Source organism: Vulpes lagopus, chromosome 5 (genome assembly GCF_018345385.1).
Source record: "Vulpes lagopus strain Blue_001 chromosome 5, ASM1834538v1, whole genome shotgun sequence".
NCBI classification, from domain to species: Eukaryota; Metazoa; Chordata; class Mammalia; order Carnivora; family Canidae; genus Vulpes; species Vulpes lagopus.
Window position 1 is genome coordinate 3,447,692 of NC_054828.1, and position 24,040 is coordinate 3,471,731.

The 24,040-nt window shown below is 59.4% G+C and overlaps 1 protein-coding gene across 2 annotated transcripts in view; it reads right to left on the reverse strand.

Annotated features, from left to right (window-relative positions):
• GRAMD4 (GRAM domain containing 4) overlaps positions 1 to 4,664 on the reverse strand; it is a 73,161-nt gene extending 68,497 nt beyond the window's left edge. For both annotated transcript variants that reach the window (XR_005987848.1, XM_041755505.1), the window contains exon 1: positions 4,469 to 4,664. Coding sequence is in view for 1 of the 2 variants with exons in the window: in XM_041755505.1 (XP_041611439.1) it covers positions 4,469 to 4,497 (29 nt within the window). In the remaining variant the exon portion in view is untranslated. The remainder of the gene's footprint in view (positions 1 to 4,468) is intronic.
• Between the last annotated feature and the right edge of the window lie 19,376 nt (positions 4,665 to 24,040).

Sequence of the window (24,040 nt, forward strand, 5' to 3'; positions counted from 1 at the left end):
CACCAGTCAGTGCTAGGGATGGGGAGCACCTGCCCACCTGCCTCCCCCATCTTCCCCCTCTCCCTCCCCCTCCTCCTCGGGGAAGCTGGCCAGGCCTTTCTGTGGATGGCACTGCGCCCTCAAACCTCTGGCTTGTGTATCTTCCCTTGTCGACAGGTGACCAAATGGAGGCCCAGAGAGGTTGAGCATCTTCCCCAAGAACACACAGCGGCAAAGATCAAGTTTTCTCTGCCGGACTACGAGTTCAAAGCCGGCTCTGCCCCTCACCAGCTTGGGGCCTCAGGGACACTACTTAACTTCTCTGAGCTGGGGCTTCCTCTTCGGTGCGATGGAGCTAATAATAGCACCTGCCTCCAGCTGTCACAAAGATCAATCATATAAAGTGCTTAGAAGGCTGTCAGGCCGGGGTAAGGGGCGCCCTTGCTACAGGTGCATGTTGGATAGCAGAAAGGCACTTCCAACCATGACTCTAAATTTACTGCTCCTATTTACCCCAGGAACCTAGAAATGTAACTGAACTTTACACAGGAATTAGGGGGTGCTGGTGGTGGCAAAGTTAAGAGCCAAACAACTTGGGATTGCCAAGTTCCAATCCCAGCCCTGCTACTTAACTAAATGGGGGCGTAGGCCAGCCCGCCCCTCCGTGCCTCAGTTTCTCTCAATGGGGTGGAAGTGGGACAATGTGGGGAGAACTCCTGGCCCAACGTCAGCCGCTACACTGAGTGATTTCTGTTACTACAGTTTTCTCGGGCCGGTGCTTCCCGCCTTCCAGTGTGACTGCAGGGGACTTTGATCACAGGGCTTCAACACGATCACAACCCGGTTAGAACTCAGATGCCTGACACGCTGGACATCAGCTCTCAGGCAGCTGCAGTCGTTGATGGGGAATTACAGTCCCAAGGTCTCCACCAGGCCCCTCCGTGCAGGCTACGTGCAGGACACCAAAGGCCGGAGGAACGTGGTTTTCTCTCATTAGGGAAACCCTCATTCTCTTGCTCCATCTCTGTAAGAAAAGTCGGAGCAACCTGCCTTGAAGTTCTCAGGTTAACAGATTACATTTCTTGACCTCGCCGGCGGACTCCAAATCTGGGGCGAGGATGGGCCTTCAAACATGCTATTCACTGAGTGACCATCACCTTCAGGGACCCAGGCCTCTTCCAGGGTCCACCGGCCACATGTGACCATCAGGGACTTGAACATCTACTCCCTCTGCATGGGGTGTTTTCAGGACTCGGCCCAGGGTGAAGACCCCGTGCCACCAAAGAAGCCAAGGACAAAAAAAAAACAGACCTTGGGCAGCCGGGGTGGCTCAGCGGTTTAGCGCCTGCCTTTGGCCCAGGGTGTGATCCTGGAGACCAGGGATCGAGTCCCACGTCGGGCTCCCTACATGGAACCTGCTTCTCCCTCTGCCTGTGTCTCTGTGTCTCTCATGAATAAATAAATAAAATCTTAAAAAAAAAAAAAAAAAAAAAAAAACAGACCTGAATCCACACCAGTGCCAGAGAACCTTCAAGTCGCTCCCAGTTCCCCCACACCAAAGGCCTTCCCCTGAGTGCCATGCGAGCGGCCCAATTCTCCATGAGCAGCTTCCCACAGACACCCCCTGTCTGGGCTGAGCAAATAGAAGCCGCTTCCCCAGCAACTACATCTGTATTCCTCCTACTACTCACTTCCACAGCCCACGTCTCATCTCCCCCAATTCATTTCCAAATTCTTTAAGCGCAAGGATGCTGGGTTACATAGCCCGATGCCGTCAGAGCTCCCGCTGGGCAGCAGGCGCGCACAAAAATGGTCTCCTGTACTCCTGGCAACAGGTGCAGCAGCTGCCCGGAAGGGAAGGAGGCAGGAACTCAGAGATGGCCGGCCACCGGTGTCCCCCTTCCCAGCCAGCACTCACTCTTGTTGAGCTAACAGGTGCTCCAGAAACGCTCGACAAGTCCCCAGCATGGCCGCTAGGCAGGGGCGCCCCCACCCTGACACACACAGAGCCGAACACCAGAGGTGAGGGACCGGAGGAAACACACCGGCGCCCCAAAAGGGCCGCCCCCAGAAAGGAGCAGCTGGCTGCAGCCATGCCACTCCGGGATGGGAACCCCATTCCTTCACACAGCTCATGCAGATCCCGCTTCCAGACGGAAGCACCCAAACCACAATGCGTGGAGAGCTGGAAGGGGCTCACGGGGGCCCACCGGGCGATGGGGTACTGATGGCACAACCAACACAGGGCACAGCACGGAAACACCAAGAGAGCCCCTCTCCTCTCTGATTACATGGATTCCACCAAGAACGGCCTGGGTCTGGTGCTGGTGTCGCTGTCGCTGTCACATCTGTAACATCGCCGTTACACACAGAGGATGGGCTGCAGGCTCGCAGCCTCCCCTGGCAACAGGGCTCGCTGGGATCTAATAGCACTTTGTTTCATTGTGCCTGAGCCACTATTCTATTCTGTTCTGCTGTGGAGCAAAAATGGTGATTCAGGAAAAACAGGCCTGATTCTCCTCCTCGTTTCTAGGTGGTGAAGGTGAGGCCTGGGGAGCAAGGGAGTGGAGGTCACACAGAGCTGGCAACCACTGATCTCCTGACACCCACTCCTGGCTGGACTTGACAGATAAGAGGAGGGCACGGAGGGGGGCCTTACAGGCTGGCGGCCCGTGGCGGTCCAGAGAGAGACCACCTGGTTCCTCCTCTGTGAAGGGCCCCCCACCCACGTCCGTAGAAGACACAGAATAAACAGGCTGCCAGGGCCAGAGCCATACTGACCACAACTTTAAGACTTTCCCAACCAGTTTCCAGGAAATGCCTTTCCCAAGTGCAAACACACGGACATCACAAGGACAGGCCTGGCCCGTCCGTCCCCGGGCCGCACCACTGGGACAGCCACACCCCACACCCCATCAGCTGGGGCAGCTGAGAGGCAAGAAGGGCAGAGGAGGTGTGGCGCACACCCTAAGGCCTTGAAGACCCCTGCCTCCCAGTCCCCAGCACCAAGCTGGCACCCCCACCCCCTGCCATGAGTCCAGCACTGTCCAGACTGTGGAGGTTCAAGGCTCCTGCCCCATGGCCACAAAGTGCTACAGAAGGATCAACACCATGGCCAAGGCAGGGAGAAGGCCAGGCCCCCTCCCTGGGCCAGGCGGGGGGTTTTGGAGGGTCTGCAGCGGGAAAGAGGGGCAGGTCTCCTTAGGCCCCTGATCCGAGGTGTCCCAGCTAACAACCGTAGGATGTGGTTTCATTCCAGCAGAGGGCAGGGACAAGAGCTGGAACACACGCACGGAGCTGGAAGGTGTGCCCGCAAATGGCCCTGGGACACAGTGGAGCAGTCAGGGAAAACGCCTGCCTGGGGGCAGAGGGCACCGCCAGCCTCACCAGGGTGTTCTGATCTCTGCCCTGGGCGCGTCTGCCCAGTGCGAGGCCTGCAAAACCTCATCTACTCCTCTTTTCAGCCCCCCTCTCCCTTTACTGCTGGGGAAACTGAGGCACATGGAGACCCGATGCCTTCCCGCCCAAGGTCACAGAGCAGATACACGGTGGAGGCAAGACCCCCAAGTCCTCTCTTAACTAGTGCGCGGCCCTGCCCCTGCCCATCCTGCGGGGCCCAGACTTAAGACAACCCCCAGAGCTGGGCCATTATGGGGGCTGGGACCCGGCGGCCTCACTGTTTGTGTTCGGGAGGGGCTCAAAACTCTATTTCCTCCCCAACCTGCAGGCACAGGAAACGCAAAAAGAGACTCCCATCCCGGAAAAGGTCTCCCCCAGACTGAATTTTCCCTGCCTCTCGAAATTCAGGGCTTGGCAACAGCCCCAGGAGCGACCTGGCCTCAGGATGTTTCCACGGAGGAGGCCTGCTGCTCCTCCCGCCGGCCACGCCACGCCACGCCGCGCCGCGGGGGAGGCCGCCGTCGGGCAGGTGCGCCGGCCCACCTGTCTCCTCCGCAGGTAGAGGGGAGGGGGCCCAGGGGGCCCAGGGGACCCCGGGCCGGGGCTGCCTCAGCGCAGCCCACCGCGCGGCCTGCAGGCGGCCCGGGCCCCCGCAGAGCCCACCGGCTGGAAGTCACGAACAAAGGGGCGGCAGGCGGGGCGGAGAGGGGGGCCGGGCGGCGAGTGGCCCAACTTCCTGGCGGGGTCGTTCCTGGGGTCGCGGGCGCCCTCCGCCGCCGCCGTGGCCCCGGGAGCGGGTCGCCGGCCCCTGCCCCCTGGGTCGGCGCCCGGCAGCGCCCCAGCCCGCCCGGGTCTCCCAGGCCGCCCGGGTCGCGGGGCGCGCAGGGGGCCGGAGGGCGGGGGGCGGGGGCGGCCGCGCTGCAGCCCCGCGCGGGGCCCGGGGCGTGTGCGCGGGGCCCCAGGGCCGCGGGTGAGCCTGGCGGGCGCGCGGGGTCGGGGTCGGGCTCGGGGTCGGGCTCGGCCGGCCGCGCCGGGAGCGTGTCCGTGTGTCCGCGGGGTCCGTGTGGGCGTCCGCGCGCGCGCCGCTTACCCTGCGCGGAGATCGGGGCCAACTCTCATTCACCCGCTGCCGCGGCGCCCCCTCGCCGGCCGCCCGGCCGCGCTGCACCTGCCGCCCGCCCGGGAGCCCAGCGGCGCCGGGGAGCCCGGAGGACGCGGCCCCGCGGGTCCGGGCCACGAGCGCGGAGGCGGCGGCGGCGGCGGCGGCGGCGGCGGCGGCGCCAGGTCGCGCGCTCGCGTCCCGCTGCGCGGAGTCTGCGCGCCCCCGGCCCGGCCTGCGCAGCCGCCGCCCCGCCCCGGCCCGCCCCGCCCCGCACGCCGCCCCGCCCCCTCGCGCCGGCCCCGCCCCCTCGCGCCGGCCCCGCCCCTCCCTCCCTCCCTGCGCGGCCCCCGGGGACGCGCGTGCGCCGGCGGGGTGGGGGGAGGGGGTCCGCGCGCGCGCACGCGCGGTCACGCGGCGCCGCCTTTGTTTGGGTGCCCCACGTGCGTCCCCGCCACCTGCGCCCGCGCACGCGCAGCGGCTCCCCCGCGCCGAGGCCCGCCAGCCGCGGCCACGCGTTCCCGCGCTCCGGTCCCGGTCCCGGTCCCGGTCCCGGTCCCGGCGGAGGCCTGGGGACAGCCGCGCAGAAGCCCGCCCGCCCGGCCGCCAGCGCTGCCGAGATGGGGACTGTCACCTGCCGGCGGCCACGCGCCGCCCGCATCCCGCAGGGAGGACCACGCGGCCCGCCCCCGGTGGGGGCCTCGCACTGCCCCTAGGCCCCCAGCACCTGCCGGGGGCTCCCCCATCGGGCCCCTGGGCTCGCCCCGCTTTCTCCAAACCTCACCCTTGTCCCCGCAGGGAGCCCTGGCACCTCCTCCCACGCTCCCGCCCCTCCCCGTACCACGGGGGCCAGGGCAGCCGAGGGGGCCCCGGGTGTGGGACCCCCCCCCCCCAGAAGCCCGCCCCCACCCTGGCTCCAGGACCAGAGGCTGGAGTCTGGCAGGACCAGAATCTGTCTTGCAGGACAGCGCTCAGTGGACAGTGGAGGGAAGTACCCCCCAGAACCCTTACCCTGGATTGAGGGGACCCACTGTCAGCTCCCCACCCAGGTCTGACCACACATGGCTACTACTGGAGAGTGGGCTGAGACAGCAGGGGGAACCCAGAGAATGCAGAAGGCCCCACGGCTGCCACCCAGCCCCCCCCCCCCCTGCCTGGTGGGGTCCTCTGGGCTCTCTGCCATGTGCAGCCAGCCCTCGCCCCTGCGAGACAGAGACCTAGAACCATGGGGGTCCTACCAGCACCAGCACTGAACTCTCCTCCACCCTAGGGCCCAGCCCTCCCCCCCAATCTGGGAAAGTCCCATCCCTTCCTCCAGGGGCACTAGGTCCCTGAAGCACTCCCTGGGGCAAGATTCCGGGCCCCTTTTTTTGTACTCCCCCAGCATCCTCTGCCTGGGGAGGCAGCCCTGATGGGCCAGGGTCAGAGGCAAGCATTCCTGGCAAGCTTCTAGCAGGAGACTGCCCCTCCCTGTGACTCAGTTTCCTTCCTGCTGAATAGAGAGCCACATGACTTCAGAGTAAGGGGACTAACACAGCCTTCCTTGCTCTTAACCAGGCCTGCACCCCCCAGCCCCAAAGGCCACAAGCCCCCAGCTCCACGATGCACCCCTTGACCAGCCTGGCCAGAAACGATCTCAGCCTCCCATGCAGCCAGAGCACCCAGGAGTCCCCACCCAGTACCAACCACCACCTCTTGCTTCCATCCCTGGGATTGTTTGCATTGTTACCCGTTACATTCTTGCCCCTCCACCCCCCAACTCACCCACAGCCCAGCTGGAGAAAGACCCAGATTGTGAGTCACTCCTCCCACTCACCCTCCCTCGTCCCCACCTCAGGACCTTGGCCCGGCCACGTGTAGTTGTCAGGGACTTCTTGTTCACAAATGACAGAAATCCACCTCAAACTAGACCCTCCCACCGGGTCTGCTGGGTGGCCACTCTGCGCCTGCTGCTGCCCCAGGGAGTAAAACCAGATCTGCTCCCTGTCCCCTGCGCAGGCTCAGACCTGACACCCCCCAGAGCGGGTGCTTCGTGTTCTGGGGCGTCCACACTGCCCCACTTGGTGGTGGCTCCTCAGAGCCATCCTGTCACCCCATTTACTAACGGGGACTGTCACAGGCTGACCTGCGTCCCCAGGATTAATGTGCTTAAGCCCTAACTCTTCTCCACCTCAGAATATGAGAGTGTTTGGAGAAGGGGCTTTATCAAGGTGATTAGGTCAAAACAAGGTCCTCAGGGTGGGCCTACCCCTGTCTGGCTGGGATGCTTAGCAGAGGAAGAGGTCAGGACACAGGCACACCCAGAGAGGCCACCCTGTGAGGACCCAGGGAGAGGAGAGTCATCTGCCAGCTTGGGAGAGGGGTTCAGAAGGAACCAGCCCACCTTGTTCTCCCACTTCCAGCCTCCGGAACCCCGGGGGAAATAAATCTGTTGTCCAAGCACCAACCCCCCAACCCCCAAGTCTGTGGTGTTCAGGTAAAACTGAAAAGCCCAGGCTCAGAGCAGCCACCTCGTGCCCAGGGCCACACCGCAGGTAGTTGGCGAGGCCCCTGCTAGCTCCCGGCCCTCTGCTCAAAACTGCCCCCAGGGGACATTGCCAAATTCTGAGCTGTGGTGGCAGCTCTGGGAAGGTGGCCCGGAGTCCCCTCTCAACCCTGGGGCCAGCTGGGCCCCCAGCACAGGTCTCCTGGCCTTACAGCCCCAGCGAGCATCCAGGCGGCAGGATGACTGGACTCAAGTGAACCCCTGGGTGACAAGCAAAAGCAGGGGATGTTGGCAGCCAAACCAAGGCATGCAGAAAGCAGGAGAGAGGGCGGGGAGGCGGGGAGGCCCCCCCCCCAACTTGCCTCACACCGGTTGTGCCTGTCCCCCCACTCCCCGGGGCTCTGCACCGCCAGCACACCCTCCCCGAATCCCTCCACCCTCAGAACTTCTCCCACACTTCCCTTTGTGCCATGCTCTGACCGTGCCTGGCAGCACTCTCTGGGGGGGCTGGCTGCACCCCGCTCCCACCGGCCCTCACACCCGGGGCCCACCGGTGGGGCCTGGAGTCCTCACTTCATTTCTTTTTTTAACAGATTTTATTTATGTATTAGAGACAGAAAGCAAAGCAGGAGGAATGGCCTAGGGAGCGGGAGAAGCAGGCTCCTCACTGAGCAGGGAGCCCCACGCGGGGGTCGGTCCCAGGCCCCCGGGACCATGACCTGAGCCACCCAGGCGCCCCTGGAATCCGTACTCCAGAGCCACCTCATCCCACCCCTACCTCCACACCAGGGCAGGTGGGACCCATACAGACCTTGCCAGGCCCACCCGCCCCCCAGCCACCCCAGCTTCTCTGACTGAAAGTCCTAGCACCCACGTCATTGCTAGGCCACTCTCGGGCACACGGCCCCCTGCTGCCCAAGGACGCACATGCTGCCCCTTCTGACTGCGTGCTGCCACCCAGGTCTGCACAGCTCCACCCTCGAGGCCTTTTCGGGCAGGCACTTGCTCAAGTGCTACTTCCTCTCTGAGGTCCACCCTGACCTCCTCTCCTGCTTGCACTTTCCTCACAGCACTAAGCACTTCATCGTACACAGGGGTGAGAGGAAGAGCGGCCCCCTAGACGCCCAGGCCCCGATTACCAGAGCCAGTGGCCTTATTGCCTTACCTGCAGAAGGGACTTGGTGGATGTGAGTGAGCGAAGGACGTGGTGTTGGAGAGATGACCCCAGATTACCCACGCGGGTCCAGCATCATCGCAGACGTCCCGGTGCAATCACAGGAGGGGCCCAGAGACCTGGAGGTGCCACGACAGAGCCCAGAGCTGTAGGTGAGAGAGGCAGGGAGAGAGATGCAGAGGGCCCAGCCACTGAGAGATGCGTCTGCTCAGCCGGCCAGGGGCCTTGGCTGCCCCATCCCAGCGCCAAGACCGGGGCATGGCCCTCACCTCTGAGGCTGTCTCCCGGGTCAGCCCGAGCTCTGCGTGCTCTGCGTGAGGACGGGGACCACAGCTGACCCCGTCCAGCCCCCCAGCCTAGGGTCTGGCCTGCAGCAGGGCCCTACCACCGCCCTCTGCAAGCCTGGGAACGGGAACGCTGGTTCTTCTCTGGCCGTCTTACCTCTCGTACTCCCACAGACGTGCTCCTTTCAGGCACACCCATGTTCCAGTGCCCTCTGATTCAGGAAGCCTTCCCTGACTGCTCCTACAGGGCCACTCCGTCCATCCTAGACTCTTGTAGAAGAGCCAGCCTGCCCAGAGGTCCCTAGCGGCCAGAGCCTACTGCCATAGGGGCTTCCTCATTCACCCCAGCTCTGGGCCAGAGCCCCTTGGTGTTCCCTTCCTCCTGGCCACCCTCCCCCAGGTGCCCCTTGGACACCAGCCTCAGAGCTGCTGCCCCCACGGACTCTAAGCATGGACACCCCCCCCAACATCTCTCTTGGGGACCCGCTCTCCTCCCAGCTGCTGATTCTGAGCTATGGCCCCAGCGTCCAAGACTGTGAGAGCCCTGCCCATGGAAGGTCGGGACCACCATGCACATGCCCTCGGCTCCACGTCCTTGGACCCACCACCGGGCCCTCTGAGCCTGTTTCCTCGTCTGTGATGCGAAGAAGTAAAACGCCCTCCACGAAGCTGTGGTCTCTACCACTGAAGAGGCAAGAGGCAGCCTGTAGGGGAGGCCGTGGGTGGGGGAGGCCTCCGAGGAAGGGTCTGGAACAGGATGTGCAGGGCCTGCCTGGCCATCCAGGGGCCCGAGGTTCCCCTGGTTCTGTATGTCCCGTGGGAATCCACACACGTTTAGACCTGAGTACGTGGGAGCGCCTTCCACATAGTAGGTGCTCAGCCAACGTTGCATGGAGGAGTGGTCAGAAGACACCCAGAAGCTTTTTTTTTTTTTTAAGATTTTATTTATTTACTCATGAGAGACCCGGAGAGAGGCAGAGACGCAGGGAGAGGGAGAAGCAGGCTCCCTGCGGGGAGCCCAATGGGGGGGGTCTGGATCCCAAGGGTCACGCCCTGAGGCAGGCGCTCCCCCCCCCCCAGCTACCCAGGCGTCCCCGCCCTTTATTTGCACACTCCTTTGACTTTAAAATACTCTTGGGCCAGAGGCACCATCAGCTCAATAACAGCTTTTCAGGAAGAAATGGACCGCCCGCAGCGTGCCCAGGCTGCGCTGAGAGGAGCTGCCTCAGGGGCTCAGAAGGGGGAATAGGAGCAGCTCTGGGCGGGATTAGCACACAGATCAATGCAAGGTGTGAAGGGCTGGTCCGGGCCGGTGGCCCCGGGAGACTGCCTTCTCTGCCGAGTGGGGGCCCTGCCGGAACCGTGGCTCCTTAGCGGGGCTGGGCCAGGCTCCGGAGGCCGCGGAGTGCAGACCCCCAGCCCGCCCGCCTGGGACGGGGCCTGCCGCCAAACTCCAGGTTCTGGCTGCTGAGGCCAACGGAGTGTGCCACCTCGTGGTGGCAGGCGGCAGTGCAGGGGCCGGCGCCACGTTCGGGGTGGGGGGGGGCCTCCCTGGGGGTCCCCCCAACCTCCTGTCCAGGATCTCCCCCGGCAGCAGCCCTGCCTTCTGCCTCCTGTGGCAGGAAGCTGTGTCAGCTCACCTGGACTGTCTTACCTGCTGTGTGACCCTGGCAAGACCCCCCCCAGCTGTGCACCTCAGTCTCCTACTTTGCCAAGTGGTGACTAAGCCTCCTTCCTTCTCACCCCTCACCTACTCCGCAGCCATGCAGAGGCCGACATTTGTCCGACCTGGCCCTCGTAGACCTTCTTACAGGGAGGAAGATCCATCCCTGGGGTGCCAGCCCAAGTGGTCAGTGGGGCTAGGAGCACAGAGGCAGGACCTGCCACAGCCTGGGGGCTGGGGGCTTCCTGGAGGAGGTGGTTTCAGGCCAAGGTGGACATCTGAGGGAAGGCAGGCCAGAGGGAGGAGGTGGTGGAGGGGTGACAGCCCTCTCTGTCCTTGGGCCTACGGAGCTGAGCAGGCATGGTGGGGGGTTGCTGGGGGCTTGTGAACCGAGGTGACCAGCACAGGGAAGCCCCGAGGGATTGTGAGGGTAGGCTGGTCGAGGGCCGCAGTCGGACCCTACTGGAGGTTGTTCTAAGAACAAGAGAGTAAGGTAGAGGGTGATGATCCTATGGACCAGCTCTGTCCCATGGAACTTTCTAGAATGACGGAATTGCTCTGTATCTGCACAGTCCAGTGGAGTCGCCACACGAGGTTATGGAGCCCTTGAAACATGGCTAGGGGCCTACGCTGTGGGACCTCGCTGCGCAGAATATGAAAGTGCGTCAGAAAGACGTGCCCACAAAGCCGGTGAGCACCAGGGCCTGCTGCTTCCAATCAAGGCCGGGAGATTAAGAAAATGATAGATGTCACAAAACAATGATGTAATTCCGGGAATGAAGACAAAATGACAGGGACCCACGAAGGAATCAACACAACCTTTAAATCACAAAGAAATAGAGAGAGAGAAGGGATTAGAGGAAAGAGAGCCTGGAAGGCCGGCAGGAAAGATCTAGCATTGGACTGATGAGAGCATTCCCCCGATGAGAAAGCCAGATCAGTGGGCCAGAGCAAACCCCAAAACCATAATTCAAGAAGGCATTCCTGAAATTTAAATTGAAGATTAAAAATAAACGGGCCTGGAATGACGAACTCTGAGATGGCGGCAAGTGCAGCCACTGCATTTTAAAGAAAAAGAAAAGGAAATCCTCTGGACACCCGGACGAGAAAGTTCCTTCACTTACAAGGAAGCACGAGCAGATGGCGGGCGACTGCTGACGGCATGCATCGTGCAGAGGGCGGATTCCCAGACCCAAGGAACAACACGGGAGCCGAGTCCTAGGTCCAGCCCAAATGGCCTTCGGGGTCAATGCAGAGAAACTGCTCTTGGTGGCAGGTTGTTGCTCTGACGAGACTCAAGGGATGCGACCTGCTAGTGAAATAGCGCCGGAAAGTGGAAATGGAGAGACAGCAGGATAAGGGTTGATGAGCAGCACTGAGCATGGTTTATCTTCAGAATTAAATAACCGGGATGGCTCCTGGGGAGGAAGGGAGAGGGGGTAGGAAAGGTTAGCTTGCTGCTCACCTTGCAGGTGTTAACTGGACATAAATATGAGATTTTGAATCAGATTATGGAGAAAAGGAAGAAAGAGAAGGAATCGAAGGTCAGCAGCTAATTTCATTATATTGTCTTGCTGGGGAACCAACAGACAACTGAAGAGGAAGGAAGAGAGGGAGGAAGAGAGGGAGGGAGAGAGGGGAGGCGGATGGGAGAGGGTGGTGGGACGTAGGGGTCAGGCCACTGTCCCCCTCAAAGTGTTCCCTGGTCCTGGAGATGGCGAACCCCATCCCGCTCACACAGGGTCAAGCGCATGCCCTCTCCTCCAGCTCTGGCACGGGGCCCCGGCAGGGGTTGGGGGGTTTTAGATCAGGGCCTTTGGGGTGCGGGAAATGCCGGGCGCCGGGGGCTCAAGGGGTGCCCGCCCCACTTGCCCCCCGCTAGAGGCCCCAGGGCTCTGAGTGCCGGTGGGGAATGAGTGGGTGCCCAGGCCCGGAAGGAGGGCAGGACCGCTTCCTGGTCTGCAGGAAGGTCTGTCCAGACTGAGACTTTTGATTTCTTTTTTTTTTTTTTTTAACTTTTTTCAGAAGAGTTAGATTTACAGAAAAATTGCAACAATTCTTCAGAGTTGCCTCGTCCCCCACACCCAGTGCCCCAGATGTCATCCTATGGGGCCACTGCATCTCTGACAATGAGCGAATTGGTGTCAATACACCGTTGTCAACCAAAGTCCATGCTGGGTTCAGACTGACTTTATTTCCACCTCATACACATCTGCGCTCCGAGACCCCACCCGGGACACTATGTTACAGTCATTGGTCGTGTGTCCCTGGGCTCCTCTGGGCTGTGATGGTCTCTCCTTAGTTCCTCGTTGTCACCGATCTTGATGGTTCAAGGAGGACTGGGCATTTTTGTAGATGTCCCTTGACTGGGATTTTCCTGGTGTTTCTCTCGGGATTGGACTGGGATCATGGGTTTGGGGAGGAAGGCCTCAGAAGCCCAGGGCCCCTCATCCCATCCCTTTGGGCATGAGCTGTCAACCTGATGGGTCCCCATGATGTTGACCTCGATCACCTGTCTGAGGGTGCCTTTTTCAGAATTCTCCAACATCATTTTCCTACTTTCTCTCATTCTGTACCCTTTGGGAGGATGTTATAACAGTGACATTTGTCCATTCAGATTTTTCTTTTCTTTTCTTTTTAAATATTTTATTTATTCACGAGAGACACAGAAAGAGGCAGAGTCACAGGAAGAGGGAGAAGCAGGCTCCCTACAGGGACCCCAATGCAGGACTCTATCCCAAGACCCCAGGGTCACACCCTGAGCTGAAGGCGGACGCTCAACCGCTGAGCCACCCAGGGGCCCTGAATTTCTTCCCTTTTAGAGGCCGAATCATATTTCATTGTGTGGATGGACCACATTTCGTTTACCCGTTGACGGACACTTGGGTTGTGTCCACCTTTCAGCTATTGTGAATAACGCTGCTCGCGATGTACGAATATGGGCTTACGAATCTCTCTCTCTCACTCACTCGCTCTCAAAAAAATAAAAATAAAATAATAGCCATCCTAATAAGTGTGAAGTCGTATGACTTTCCAAATTTCTTAAATTGATCATTTTTGAGTGGGTGATATGAACCGAATTTTGGGTACCCCCCATTCATATTGAGCCCCTCATGGGATTAGTGCCCTATGAGACGAGACAGAGACAGAGACAGAGAGAGAGAGAGATCTTTCCGCCGCTGGATTGTAAGCACCGAGGAAGGGCCACGTGAGGACACAGTGTGAAGGTGGCCATCCACACCCAACGAGAGAGCCCTCACCAGGAACTGAATCCACAGCACCCTGGTCTCATACTTCCAGCCTCCAGAACCGTGTGAAACAAATGTCTGGTGTCTGAGGCCCCCCGGCTCCCACCCCCACCCAGACTGTGGCATTTCTGAAGGCGGCCAAGCTGACTGAGACAGTAGGTAATGCAATCAGATCGTTCAATATTCAAAAGGCACAAAAGGCATCCACGGAGGGCACCTCACTCCCAGCCCCAGCCATTCCTATGGGGAGGGAACATTTGAACCGAGACCCCAGAATGAGACAATCAGTGAGAAAAGTGTTCCAGGCAGAAAGAAGAGCCCATGCAAAGGCCCTGAGGTGGGAAAGACATTCAAGGAACTGAAAGGCAGCACAGCGACTGGAGGGGGCGGGGAACCAGGGTGAGCCCAAGTGGCCTGATGGGGACAGAGCCCTGCGGGGGCTTTGGAGGCCGACTGGGGTCTGATTCCCGCTCCATCAGCCACCAGGGCGCCGGGACTTTTCTCTCTCTTTGTGCCCCCTTCCTCCTCTGTGAAATCAGGAGAGCGCTTGCACCTACCTCACAGGGTAGCAAGTGCACTGGCTTCTCTAAAGCCCTCAGAACAGTGCCTGGCGGGGTGAGCACCGACCCCTGAGGGCTCCGGTCAGCCCCAAGCACCTGGATGGGCCTGGACGCAGGGCTGACGAGAGGCCTGTCCTGTGCCTCCCTTGCCGGCTGGGGGAACCTTCTCTGGCAGCCCCCACAGACCTCCCAGATGGGCAACTCTAGCCCAGACTATGCGGGACGCAGGCGGGCAGCAGGGCAGCCAGTGTGGTCACCCCGACATGAGCAGCTCGGTCATGGCTGCTCAGCAGCCGCATATCCCAGCTGGCTTTCCCAGCGAAGGAAGCAGTGGGCCGTCCACACCTAGGCCGGCACAAGCTCCTGCATCCGCCGAGGCCAGGGCTCCGGGCAGCTCTGAGCAGCTGAGGCCCCCACCCGGACTGGGCTTCTGGGGGACAGGAGGAGGGGCAGGAGGCTGAGGGCAGGTGGCCGGGAGAGTGCTGGAGATGCCCCAAGTTGAGGAGGGCAGGGTTGCATTTTACAAAGACCGCTCTGGCCGTTGGAGAAAGATAGATCTGGAGGGACCAGGCCAGGGTGGGGGACAGGGGACTGATTAGAGAGTTCTGGCATTGTCCATGGGGCAGACAGTGGCCCAGACCGAGGCTCAACTTTGGGGATGGAGAGAACAGGAAAGGCCCGTGGTGCAGGCCCGGAGGCAGGGTCCCCATGGGTCTGCGGGGGACAGGGGGTGGCTGGGAGTGCAGGAGCCTGCACCACCCATGGGGCCAGGTCCAACTTCCTGCCAGCCCCCCGCCATGCAGCTGTCACCAGGACCCCAGCCGCCAGGGTCATCCTCCTGAAGGGCCAAGCCCATCCTGGTCACGTCCGTCCCTGGCCGGAAAGCCTCCACGGCCTTGGAGAGGCCATCAAAGCTAATCCACCTCAGCTGGGGTCCCGTGTGAGAGGAACTCTGGGGATAGGGCGACGCCTCCCGCGGGGGGCTGTGTGATGGGACTTCATTCCCCACCTGCCCAAACACCTGGGTCACCCCCGGCCTCGGTGGGTATGGGAAGTGAGCTCATGCGGAGGGGGAGTGTGTGGGGAGCTGTGGCCTCAGAGGGTCCGGATGTGACAGCAAGAAGGGTCTGGGAGGGACAGGCCTGTCACTGTGTTCATTTCAATCTCACGGACCTGGTGGGGGGGCTGGGATCTTCCCATCACCCAGAGGGGAGCCGGGGCCCCTGAAGGTGAAGCTATGTGCCCGGGCCACAGCTACTGGCACAACCTGGGCCCTTGGGTGGCTGCCCCATTCCCCAGGCCTGCCAACAGCCCCCAGGCCCCTCCGAGTCCCTGAAAGCCCCCCACAGCCCCCTAAATTCACAAAGATTTCCCAAGGTCTCACAAGACGTCCCAGATCTTGCAAGGCCCCAGAGATTCCCAAGACCCCTGAGGTCTCCCAAGACCCCCGTGACCCCTCCAAGGCCCCTGAAGACCCATCACGGCCCTCCATGGCTTCTCAATGCTTCCAGTCCATTCAGAACCCCCCAACTCCCCCCCCCCACCTTCAGCCCCTGAGGACCTGGGGGTTTCCTAAAGTCTTCCAAGACCCCAAGACCCACCCAAAATCCCCCAGACCGCAGATCCCCAAGGTCTCCCAAAGTGCCCTAGGCCCTCCTACCTTCCCCCAGTCCTCAGGCCTCCATCTGCATCTTCAGCCCTCCAGGAGATTCCCTCCAATTCCTTCTCCCTGGGATGTCCCGCTGGGGTCCCCAGGGGGTGAATCCAAGTGGTCAGCTGCCATCACTCTGCTGTCTGTGGGTGGGCCTGGGTCCTGTGACCACAAGGCACTGTCACGTGGTGTCAGACGGGGCTGCCCGCTGCTCTGCTGCCAGCGAGGCTGGAGGAGGTCTCCCTCAGGGTCTTGAGCCACCTGCTGCCCTGGACTCCCACTCGGGCACCAGGGCCCCCCTAAACAGGAGAACAGTGCTGGGTGGGTTGCACAGGGCTGAGGGTGGGGACTGAAGCCCTGAACAGGACCCCAGGTCCCCCTGGAGCCCCGCCCCCCAGCCTGCCCTGCCCATCAGCAGGGGAGCCAGCACCCCCACCCACACAGCCCTCCCGGCCAGGATCTCCCTCTGACCTCGCAATGCCGGGGCACAGCTCTGCGTCCTCTCGACCCTCCTGGTCTGGAGGCTGGGGGCTCTGCCCAAACTGCCTCTCTCCAGCTCCTGTCCCTGAACCCACCGGCCAGCTCTCCCCGAAACACACCCACAAGCCCCCAGCTCAGCTTCCCACTTTTGCCCAAGGCTGTCACCAAGAGGAGGGAGGAGGGGCCCAGACGGGCCCCACCTCTGCAGGGTAAGAGCTTGCCTGCGGCCTCTAAAGCAGCCTGGAGAACACAGGGACCTCTGAGGTCTGAAGCCCCGGCCTCCTGTCTGTAGGAGGGAAGGGCCAGACAAGGAGGCAGGAGGGTTGGGTCATCGGCTGCCACACAACTGGCAAGTCCCCTCGCCTTGCTGGTCCCTGGTGACCTCACTGCACCCCTGGGCCCCAGGGCAAGGACAAGCAGTGGTGGGGGTGCTAAGAGCACGGACCCTGAGAGGGGCCACCCGGGCTAGAGCCCTGTGATTCTGGACAAGTTCCCAGCCTGCTGGAGCCCGAGCGTCCTCGCCTGTGAAGCGGGGCTCAGCCTCGGGACGAGGACTCAGGAGTTAGCGTTGACAAGGATTTAAAACGTGCCTGGATGGGGATCCCTGGGTAGCTCAGCGGTTTAGCACCTGCCTTCGGCCCAGGGCCTGATCCTGGGGTCCCGGGATCGAGTCCCACATCGGGATCCCTGCATGGAGCCTGCTTCTCCCTCTGCCCCCCCGCATGAATAAATAAATAAATAATATATATATTTTTAAATATGTATTTATTCATGAGAGACAGAGAGAGAGAGAGAGAGAGAGAGAGAGGCAGAGACACAGGTGCCGAAAGAGGCAGAGATGTCGGAACCGTGCTGGCTGCTGCGTCTGCTGGAACCAAGGGTCTGAAGTGACTTCACCGCACAGCTCGGTGTGCACCGAAACCCACTTGGGTGACCCTCACGCTGCACCTGCCTGGCACTTCCCAGGGGTGGGGGGCATCCATGGCACTGGCCAAGCTGGGGTCTGGGGTCTGGAGTCTGGTGGGGGGGACAGGGGTGGGCTGACGGCTTCCCCACTCCGCCCCACTCCCATACCGTGGCTGACTCCTGAGGTTGGGGCTCGGCACATCACCCATGAGGTGAGACCCCTGGAGGCCCGGCCTGCCCCCCCCACGCGGGGCTTCTGTGGCGTCATCCCCTCCATAGGCACCAGCCCTCGCCAAGGCCTGAGGCCACATTGAGATGCTGCTGAGCGCCAGGCTGGGGCCCGGGGCCTGCCTGGGCAGGGATTCGGCCCAGTGAGCTACACCGCCTCCCGGGAAGCCCGCCAACACCCACACCAGCCTGCCTGGGCACACCCCTCCGCTGCCGGCTCTCTCTGATGCCGCCCTCAAGGCCTGGGGCAGCTGTCACCTCCTCTGGGCTGGGCCGGGGGTCTCCATGGGGTCCCCAGCTTTGGGGCTTCCTGATGAAGCAGGCAGTTGTGTGTGACAGAAAAACCCATGCAGACCAGCTTAAGCAGTAAAGGAAATGTGTTATTTGTGCCTGTGACTGCAGAGCCCAGGGTGTCCTTCAGGCATAGCTGGATCCAGGGCTCAAAGGGCTCAGTTTCTTTTGTGTTGTCCCCATTTTATGGCTGTCCCAGGCCAACATTTTCCCCTGTCAGTAGCCCCAGGTTTCCTCTGCCCAGATGTTCTAACAAAAGTTTCAGATCCAGGCCTCTTCAGTTGTGGGACAGGTGGCCAGGGTCATACGTACACCCCTGAAGTGTGAAGGGCTGGGTCAGCTCTACCTGGACCACTGACCTGACAGTGGGGAGTGGAGAAGGGGCGCAGTTAGCAGTCAAAGGAGGGATGGAGCAGGCCAAGCACCGACACAACCATCCCCCTCATTGCAGCTGGCTCCCCAGCGGACATCCTGCTGTTGGGCAGGAAGAGGGTCCGAGACCTCTGTCCGCCCCCGCATCACTCCGCATGAGACCACCAACCAGGCAAGGGCTCTAGCACACTGGCTAGGGCCACCGCACACGTTGTTCCCTCTGCCTGGGACAGCCTGCGACCTCTCCCTCCTCCAGTGAGCACCCCCCCACCCCACAAATCTGGAGCTCGGACACCTACTCATAGACTCTCCCTCTCTCTTCCCGGCCTCCTTACCCCTCTTCCATGCCTTCTGTCTCCTTGTCTCTCTGTGCTGCCTCCTGGAAAACTCTTCAAGACCTACGCTCCCCTTCCCTGATTCTCTCTTCAGCTGTTTACCGCATGGAGGTTAGAGTTTCAAAGTATATATTTTCATTGGTAACAGTGATTTTTGTGTTTTTCTCCAAATGTGCCTGGTCTTTCCAATTTTTAGACATATATTATTCCCTTTTTTAAAAGATTTTTTTATTTATTCATTTGAGACATACACAGAGAGAGAGAGAGAGAGCACAAGCAGGGGGAGAGGCAGAGGCAGAGTGAGAAGCAGGCTCCCAGGACCCCAAGATCAGGACCTGAGCTGAAGGCAGACGCTCAACCATCTGAGCCATCCAGGTGCCCCTGTTCCCCCCGCCTTTTTTTAAATCATCTTCTTTATATCATTTTTTATGGCTTCCTCTATTTCAGACACTCAAACATTTGAAGTTCTGAGCATCTAAATCTTTGTCATGATAGTTTGTTTCCTTGGGTTTTGTCATCTTTTTATTGTGAGTTTATGTTGGATGCTGCTTTATCTGTAGGAATCCTGAAGGCCTAAACTGGGATGCTTTCCTCCAGAAAGCTTCTGTTTGCTTCTGTAAATCACAAGGGGGGACTTTTTTTTTTTTAAGATTCATTTATTTATTTTGTGAGAGGGAGGGGAGGGGCAGTAGGAGAGGGAGAGAGAATCTCAAGCAGACTCCCCACTGAATGCACAGGCTGATGCAGGGATGCAGGGATGCGGGACTCCATCTCGGGACCCAGAGCAGAAACCAGGAGCTGGACGCTTAACCAGCTGAGCCACCCAGGCACCCTGGGTCTGTCTCAGTTTAGTTTCTTTCTCTTTTTCTTTCTTTCTTTCTTTCTTTCTTTCTTTCTTTCTTTCTTTCTTTCTTTCTTTCTTCTTTCTTTCTCTTTCTTTCTTTCTTTCTTTCTTTCTTTCTTTCTTTCTTTCTTTCTTTCTTTCTCTCTCCTTCCTTCCTTCCTTCCTTCCTTCCTTCCTTCCTTTCTTTTTCTTTCTTTCTTTCTTTCTTTCTTTCTTTCTTTCTTTCTTTCTTTCCTTTCTTTCTTTCTTTCTTTTCTTTCTTTCAGATTTTACCTATTTATTCATGAGAGAGAGAAAGGCAGAGACACAGGCAGAGGGAGAAGCAGGCTTCCTGTGGAGACCCCGATGCCGGACTCGGTCCCTGAGCTGAAGGCAGATGCTCAACCCCTGAGCCACCTAGAGGTCCCTCAATTTAATTTCTTACTCAGGATTTCCTTGTCTATGGGGATAGAGTACATGTAATTTCAGGACTGCATGGGAGCAGACCTGTGATTGCAAATTCTCAATTAGTATCTTTTTAACTTAAGATGGAGTATAGTTGACATATAATGTTCTATTAGTTTCAAGTGCACAAAATAGCAATTCGACAGTTCTATACTCACCACAGAAGTGTAGTCACCACCTGTCACCATAAACGGTTATTACAATATATTTTTTAAACACTTCATTTATTTATACATGAGAGACACAGAGAGAGGCAGAGACCCAGGCAGAGGGAGAAGCAGGCTCCCTGCAGGGAGCCCGATGTGGGACTGGATCCCGGGACCTTGGGGTCAGGCCCTGAGCCGCAAGCAGACGCTCAATCGCTGAGCCACCCAGGCGTCCCCGGTTATTACAATATTACTGACTGTATTCCCCACACTGTACTTCTTGTCCCCGGGACTTATTTATTTTATTCTTGGAACTTTGTACCTCTTAATCACCTTCACCCATTTTGCGCCTCCCTCCAGCCCCCCTCCTCTCTGACAACCACCCGTTTGATCTCTGTAGCTACGATTCTGCTTCTGCTTTTTAAAATCGGTTGGCTCATTTGTTTTGTTTTTAAGGTTCCACATAAAAGTGAAATTATGTGGCATTTGTCTTTCTCTGACTTCACTTAGCGTAATATCTTCGAGGTCCATCCATTTGCTGGAAAGGACAAGATCTCATTGTTTCTATGGCCGAGTGATACCCCTTTGTGTACGAACACACCACATCTTCTTTATCCATCTGTCCATTCATCTCCCTTGGGCGGCCACCATATCTTCTTGGATATTGTAAATAATAGACACAGGGGCGCAGAGACCTTTCTGGATGAGTGTTTTCATTTTCTTTGGGTGCATACCCAGCCGTGGATTTACTAGATCGTATGGCATCTCTACTTTTATTGTTTCGAGGACCCTCCATACTGTTTGCCACAGTGGCTGTGCCAGTTTGCGTTCCCACCCACGGTGCACGGGGGTTGCCTTCTCTCCACATCCTTGCCAACACTTGATATTGCTTGTTTTTTTTTTATCTTAGCCACCCTGACAGGTGTGAGGGGACATATCATGTGGTTTTGGTTTGCACTTCCCTGATGATGAGGGATGTTGAACATTTTTTCATGTGCCTGTGAGCCATCTGGGTGTCTTCTTTGCAGAAACGTTTGCTCAGATCCTCCGCGATGGTTGCGAATTCCATGTGCCATGGTTTTATCCCACAGTATTTTGACTAGCATGTGTCCAGTAGGCTGAACTCAGCAAGGGCATTAGATGGGCCCCACGTCTAGGACGGAGCTGGCTGCCAGGAGGTGCTCAGAGTGAGTGTGGCCCAGGTAAAATGTAGCACCCTCCCGTCTGTACACGTGTGGTGAGGGTTTGGGGGTCATGGCGGCATCCCTCAGAGGCCAGCCTTGGGAACGCTCCGGCCTCTGCTCTAGAACAAAGGCCTCCTTTTTCTCCCAGGAGCACACTGGTCAGGAGTGACTGCTGATGAACGGAGGCTTCGGGCTTCTGCGGATAGCACGGCCCCGTTCTTTGTGTGAGTGGGGCTTCCCCGCAGAGGCCCCTAGCTCAGCCCCCACATGGCAGCCAAAGAAGTGTCCCCCCTGCGGATGACCACCTGCTGACCTCCCAGGCCCAGGACTGTGTTGTTGTTTGCAGCCGAGGAATTAAGGTTGCAGGTGGAACTGGGACTGCCAACCCACTAACCTTGAGATGGGGAGATCACCCTCCATCCTCTGGGTGGGTCCAGTCTAACCAGATCCTGAACCGTGGAGGGCAGGAGAGTGGCTTCAGGGTGCTGCGACGTGAGAAAGGCCGCTGCTGGCTGAGGCCCTGGGGGCAGGTGGTCTCATGAAGTCGGGAAAGACAAGAAAACAGGTTCCTCCCGGGAGCCCCCAGGAACGATGTGGTGCTGCTGACGATTCGATTTAACCCTCAGGAGAGTCCGTGTGTTGCTCTGAGCTGCAGAGTCTGGGAGTGTTGCTTTGTCAGCCACAGGCATCGGGTACAGACTGAGGCCCAGAGAGAAGGGAGGCAGCCAAGCCCACCGGCCATGGCACTGCCAGGCCTCTGACTCCCTGCCCGGGGCTCCTGGCCCTGCCTGCGCGCCTCCTCGGGCCACAGGACAGAAGCCCCAGAAAACACCTGCCATCCATTGGGCCCAGGGCGAGGGGGGACAGAGCACGCCACGGCCACTTTTTGGGGGCGCCAGCAAATGCGCAAATCTGGTGCACAGAGAAGCACATGGGCCTCGAATCCTGCAAAGCAACCCATTAACCGGTTTTGACAAAAGTTGGAACTTGCAGGAGCCGAGGGCTTGTCCTCCCGTCCCCCCGTCCCCCTGGGGGCAGGCGGCGGCAGGCCGCGGATGTGACTGGATCTGCCGTCCTTAGCTTCCTGGCGCCCTGGGCACCTCCCGGGTGCACCTCCTATGTCCAGAGCCAAGCCCGGTGGCTCCTGCCTGTTCCTGGTGTCCTCACCCATCCTCTTCCTTTTGATCAGGGCAGGGGCCATGCTCCCTGACGAGCTGCAGGTCTCAGCACGCACACCAAGTTCCAGTAATGTGTGACTCATTGCCCCTGCCCCTCAGTGGGCCCTCCCCTGCCGGCAGGGCTGCTGGGCCCCGGGGCTGGCCTCCGCCTGGGTGGGACCCAGGACCTGGGCTGTGTCCCTACCTCCCCCGGGTGACTCCAGGAGCCTCCAGGGCCTCAGGCCAGCTCTTTCCCTGGGGATCTCAGTGACCTCTGTATGAAAAGAGTTTCCCTTGGGGTGGAAACATGAGGGGATGCCTTTCCTCCTTGGCTGGTCTGGGCACCAGGAGCCCATTGGCATCGGTGGCTCCCCAGGTCCCAGAGGGGTCTTAGACTACCCCCCCCCAGCCACCTGCAGTTGCCAGATGGCCAAAGTTCCCATGCTTCTTGGAATTTGGGGTTCCCTTAGAGTCTGGATGACCCACCCCCAGGCTCTGGGGGACGGACAGAGGTGGCCGGTTCCTTTAGACTCAGGGTCCTAGGCAAGCACCCTAGGCTGGCCGGCTCCACCTCCGCTGTCCTCTGAGCAGCTAGCTGTCCTTCCCTGCTCCTCTGGGTGACCAGAGCCAGGAGGCCTGTGTAGTGTTTCCAACACATGCCCATGGCAGGCGGCTGGACTCTGGTGTTGAGTGCTGAGGAGCTGGGGCGAGCAGTCATTGCCTCATGACGATGGCAAAAATAGCAGCGATCTTCCAGGCACGGCTCACAGGAGCCGATCCTTCCTGGGTGTAGCGTCCTTCCCTGCAGCACGCTTTTCTCTCTCGGATGAGGACACCAAGGTCCCTCCTGGGAAGGGGACAAATGCAGGGGAGGAGGGACAGCTTGGCTCCTAGGCTTTGCCACCCTGGCGTGGAAGGAACCTGCTTCTCCCTCTGCCTGTGTCTCTGCCTCTCTCTCTGGGTCTCTCATGAATAAATAAATAAAATCTTAAAAAAAAAAACATTTTAAAGAAGATATAATTAGGCTTTAGGGACTTTCCTTACTTTGTCTGGGTCTCCTCCATTCCCGTGGAGTCACTAATGAAATCATGCCCGCCCACGGTCACGACGTGCTCATCTCCCCTGCACCCTGGGAATGTCCCACAAGCTGAGCAAGAGAAACAAAGGAGGGGTGCCTCCCAGGTCACCCTCTTCCCTCCGAGAAGACTACGGGCAGGTGGGAACTTCCCGAGGTGGACACGGGGGCCTCTCCATCTCTGCCTCCCCACAGCCCCGGGGGCGCTTCTTACTAAACATTCAGTCTGCCCCTTGAAGGCTTTTCTGTAGACAAAACTACTCCAAGGAAGAAGGCCCTGGCATGTGCTCCCCACAGGGAGTCAGAGGAAGGAGCCCGTGTGCAGGTGGGTGAGAGCCAGAGGGGTCCTGTCGCTTGGGCCCCGTCGCTAGGGAGGGCCCTGGTGGTTCTGTTTCCCCCAACGCCACTTTTACTCCAAAGGCAAGTCCTGCTGACTCCCCTCCAAACCCCAGCCGTCCCATCAGGGGGGCTGGACCCTGGACCCTGGCCGTGATCTTCCAAATCCACCTCCCATCAGCCAGAATGATGGTTTGAAGGCTCAGGCCTGCATCCCTGTGTCTCCCGCGCTCAGCTGTCTCAGGTCTTCCCATCAGACGCACAAAAAGAACCAAAGTCCTGGCTGCGGTCAGTGTGACCCCCCGCCCCTCACTGTCCTCCACGCACAGTGGCCTCCGACACCCCCAGCACACCCACATCTGCCTCAGGCCCTTTGCACTTGTTATCTTTCTTACGCCAAATGTGCCTCTCCTAGATGGTCCTCGGGCCCCCTCGTCACCTGGCTGGAAGGCCTTTCCAGATCACCTCGCCTCAAAGAGCCCTCCCACCACTCTGTCCCCATTGTTCTACTTCATTTTCTTCTGGCGTGGAACGTGTCCTGTGTTTACTGTCGGTATTGTCCCACACAGATGGCCTCTCCATGAGGCCTGTTGTGTTAGCCATGCCATTGAATGGACAGTGAACAAGTGAAGGAGGGAATAAATGCATGTGTGCATGCAGAAGGGAAGGAGCAGTGTACTGGTTCCCTGGAGTACCCCCT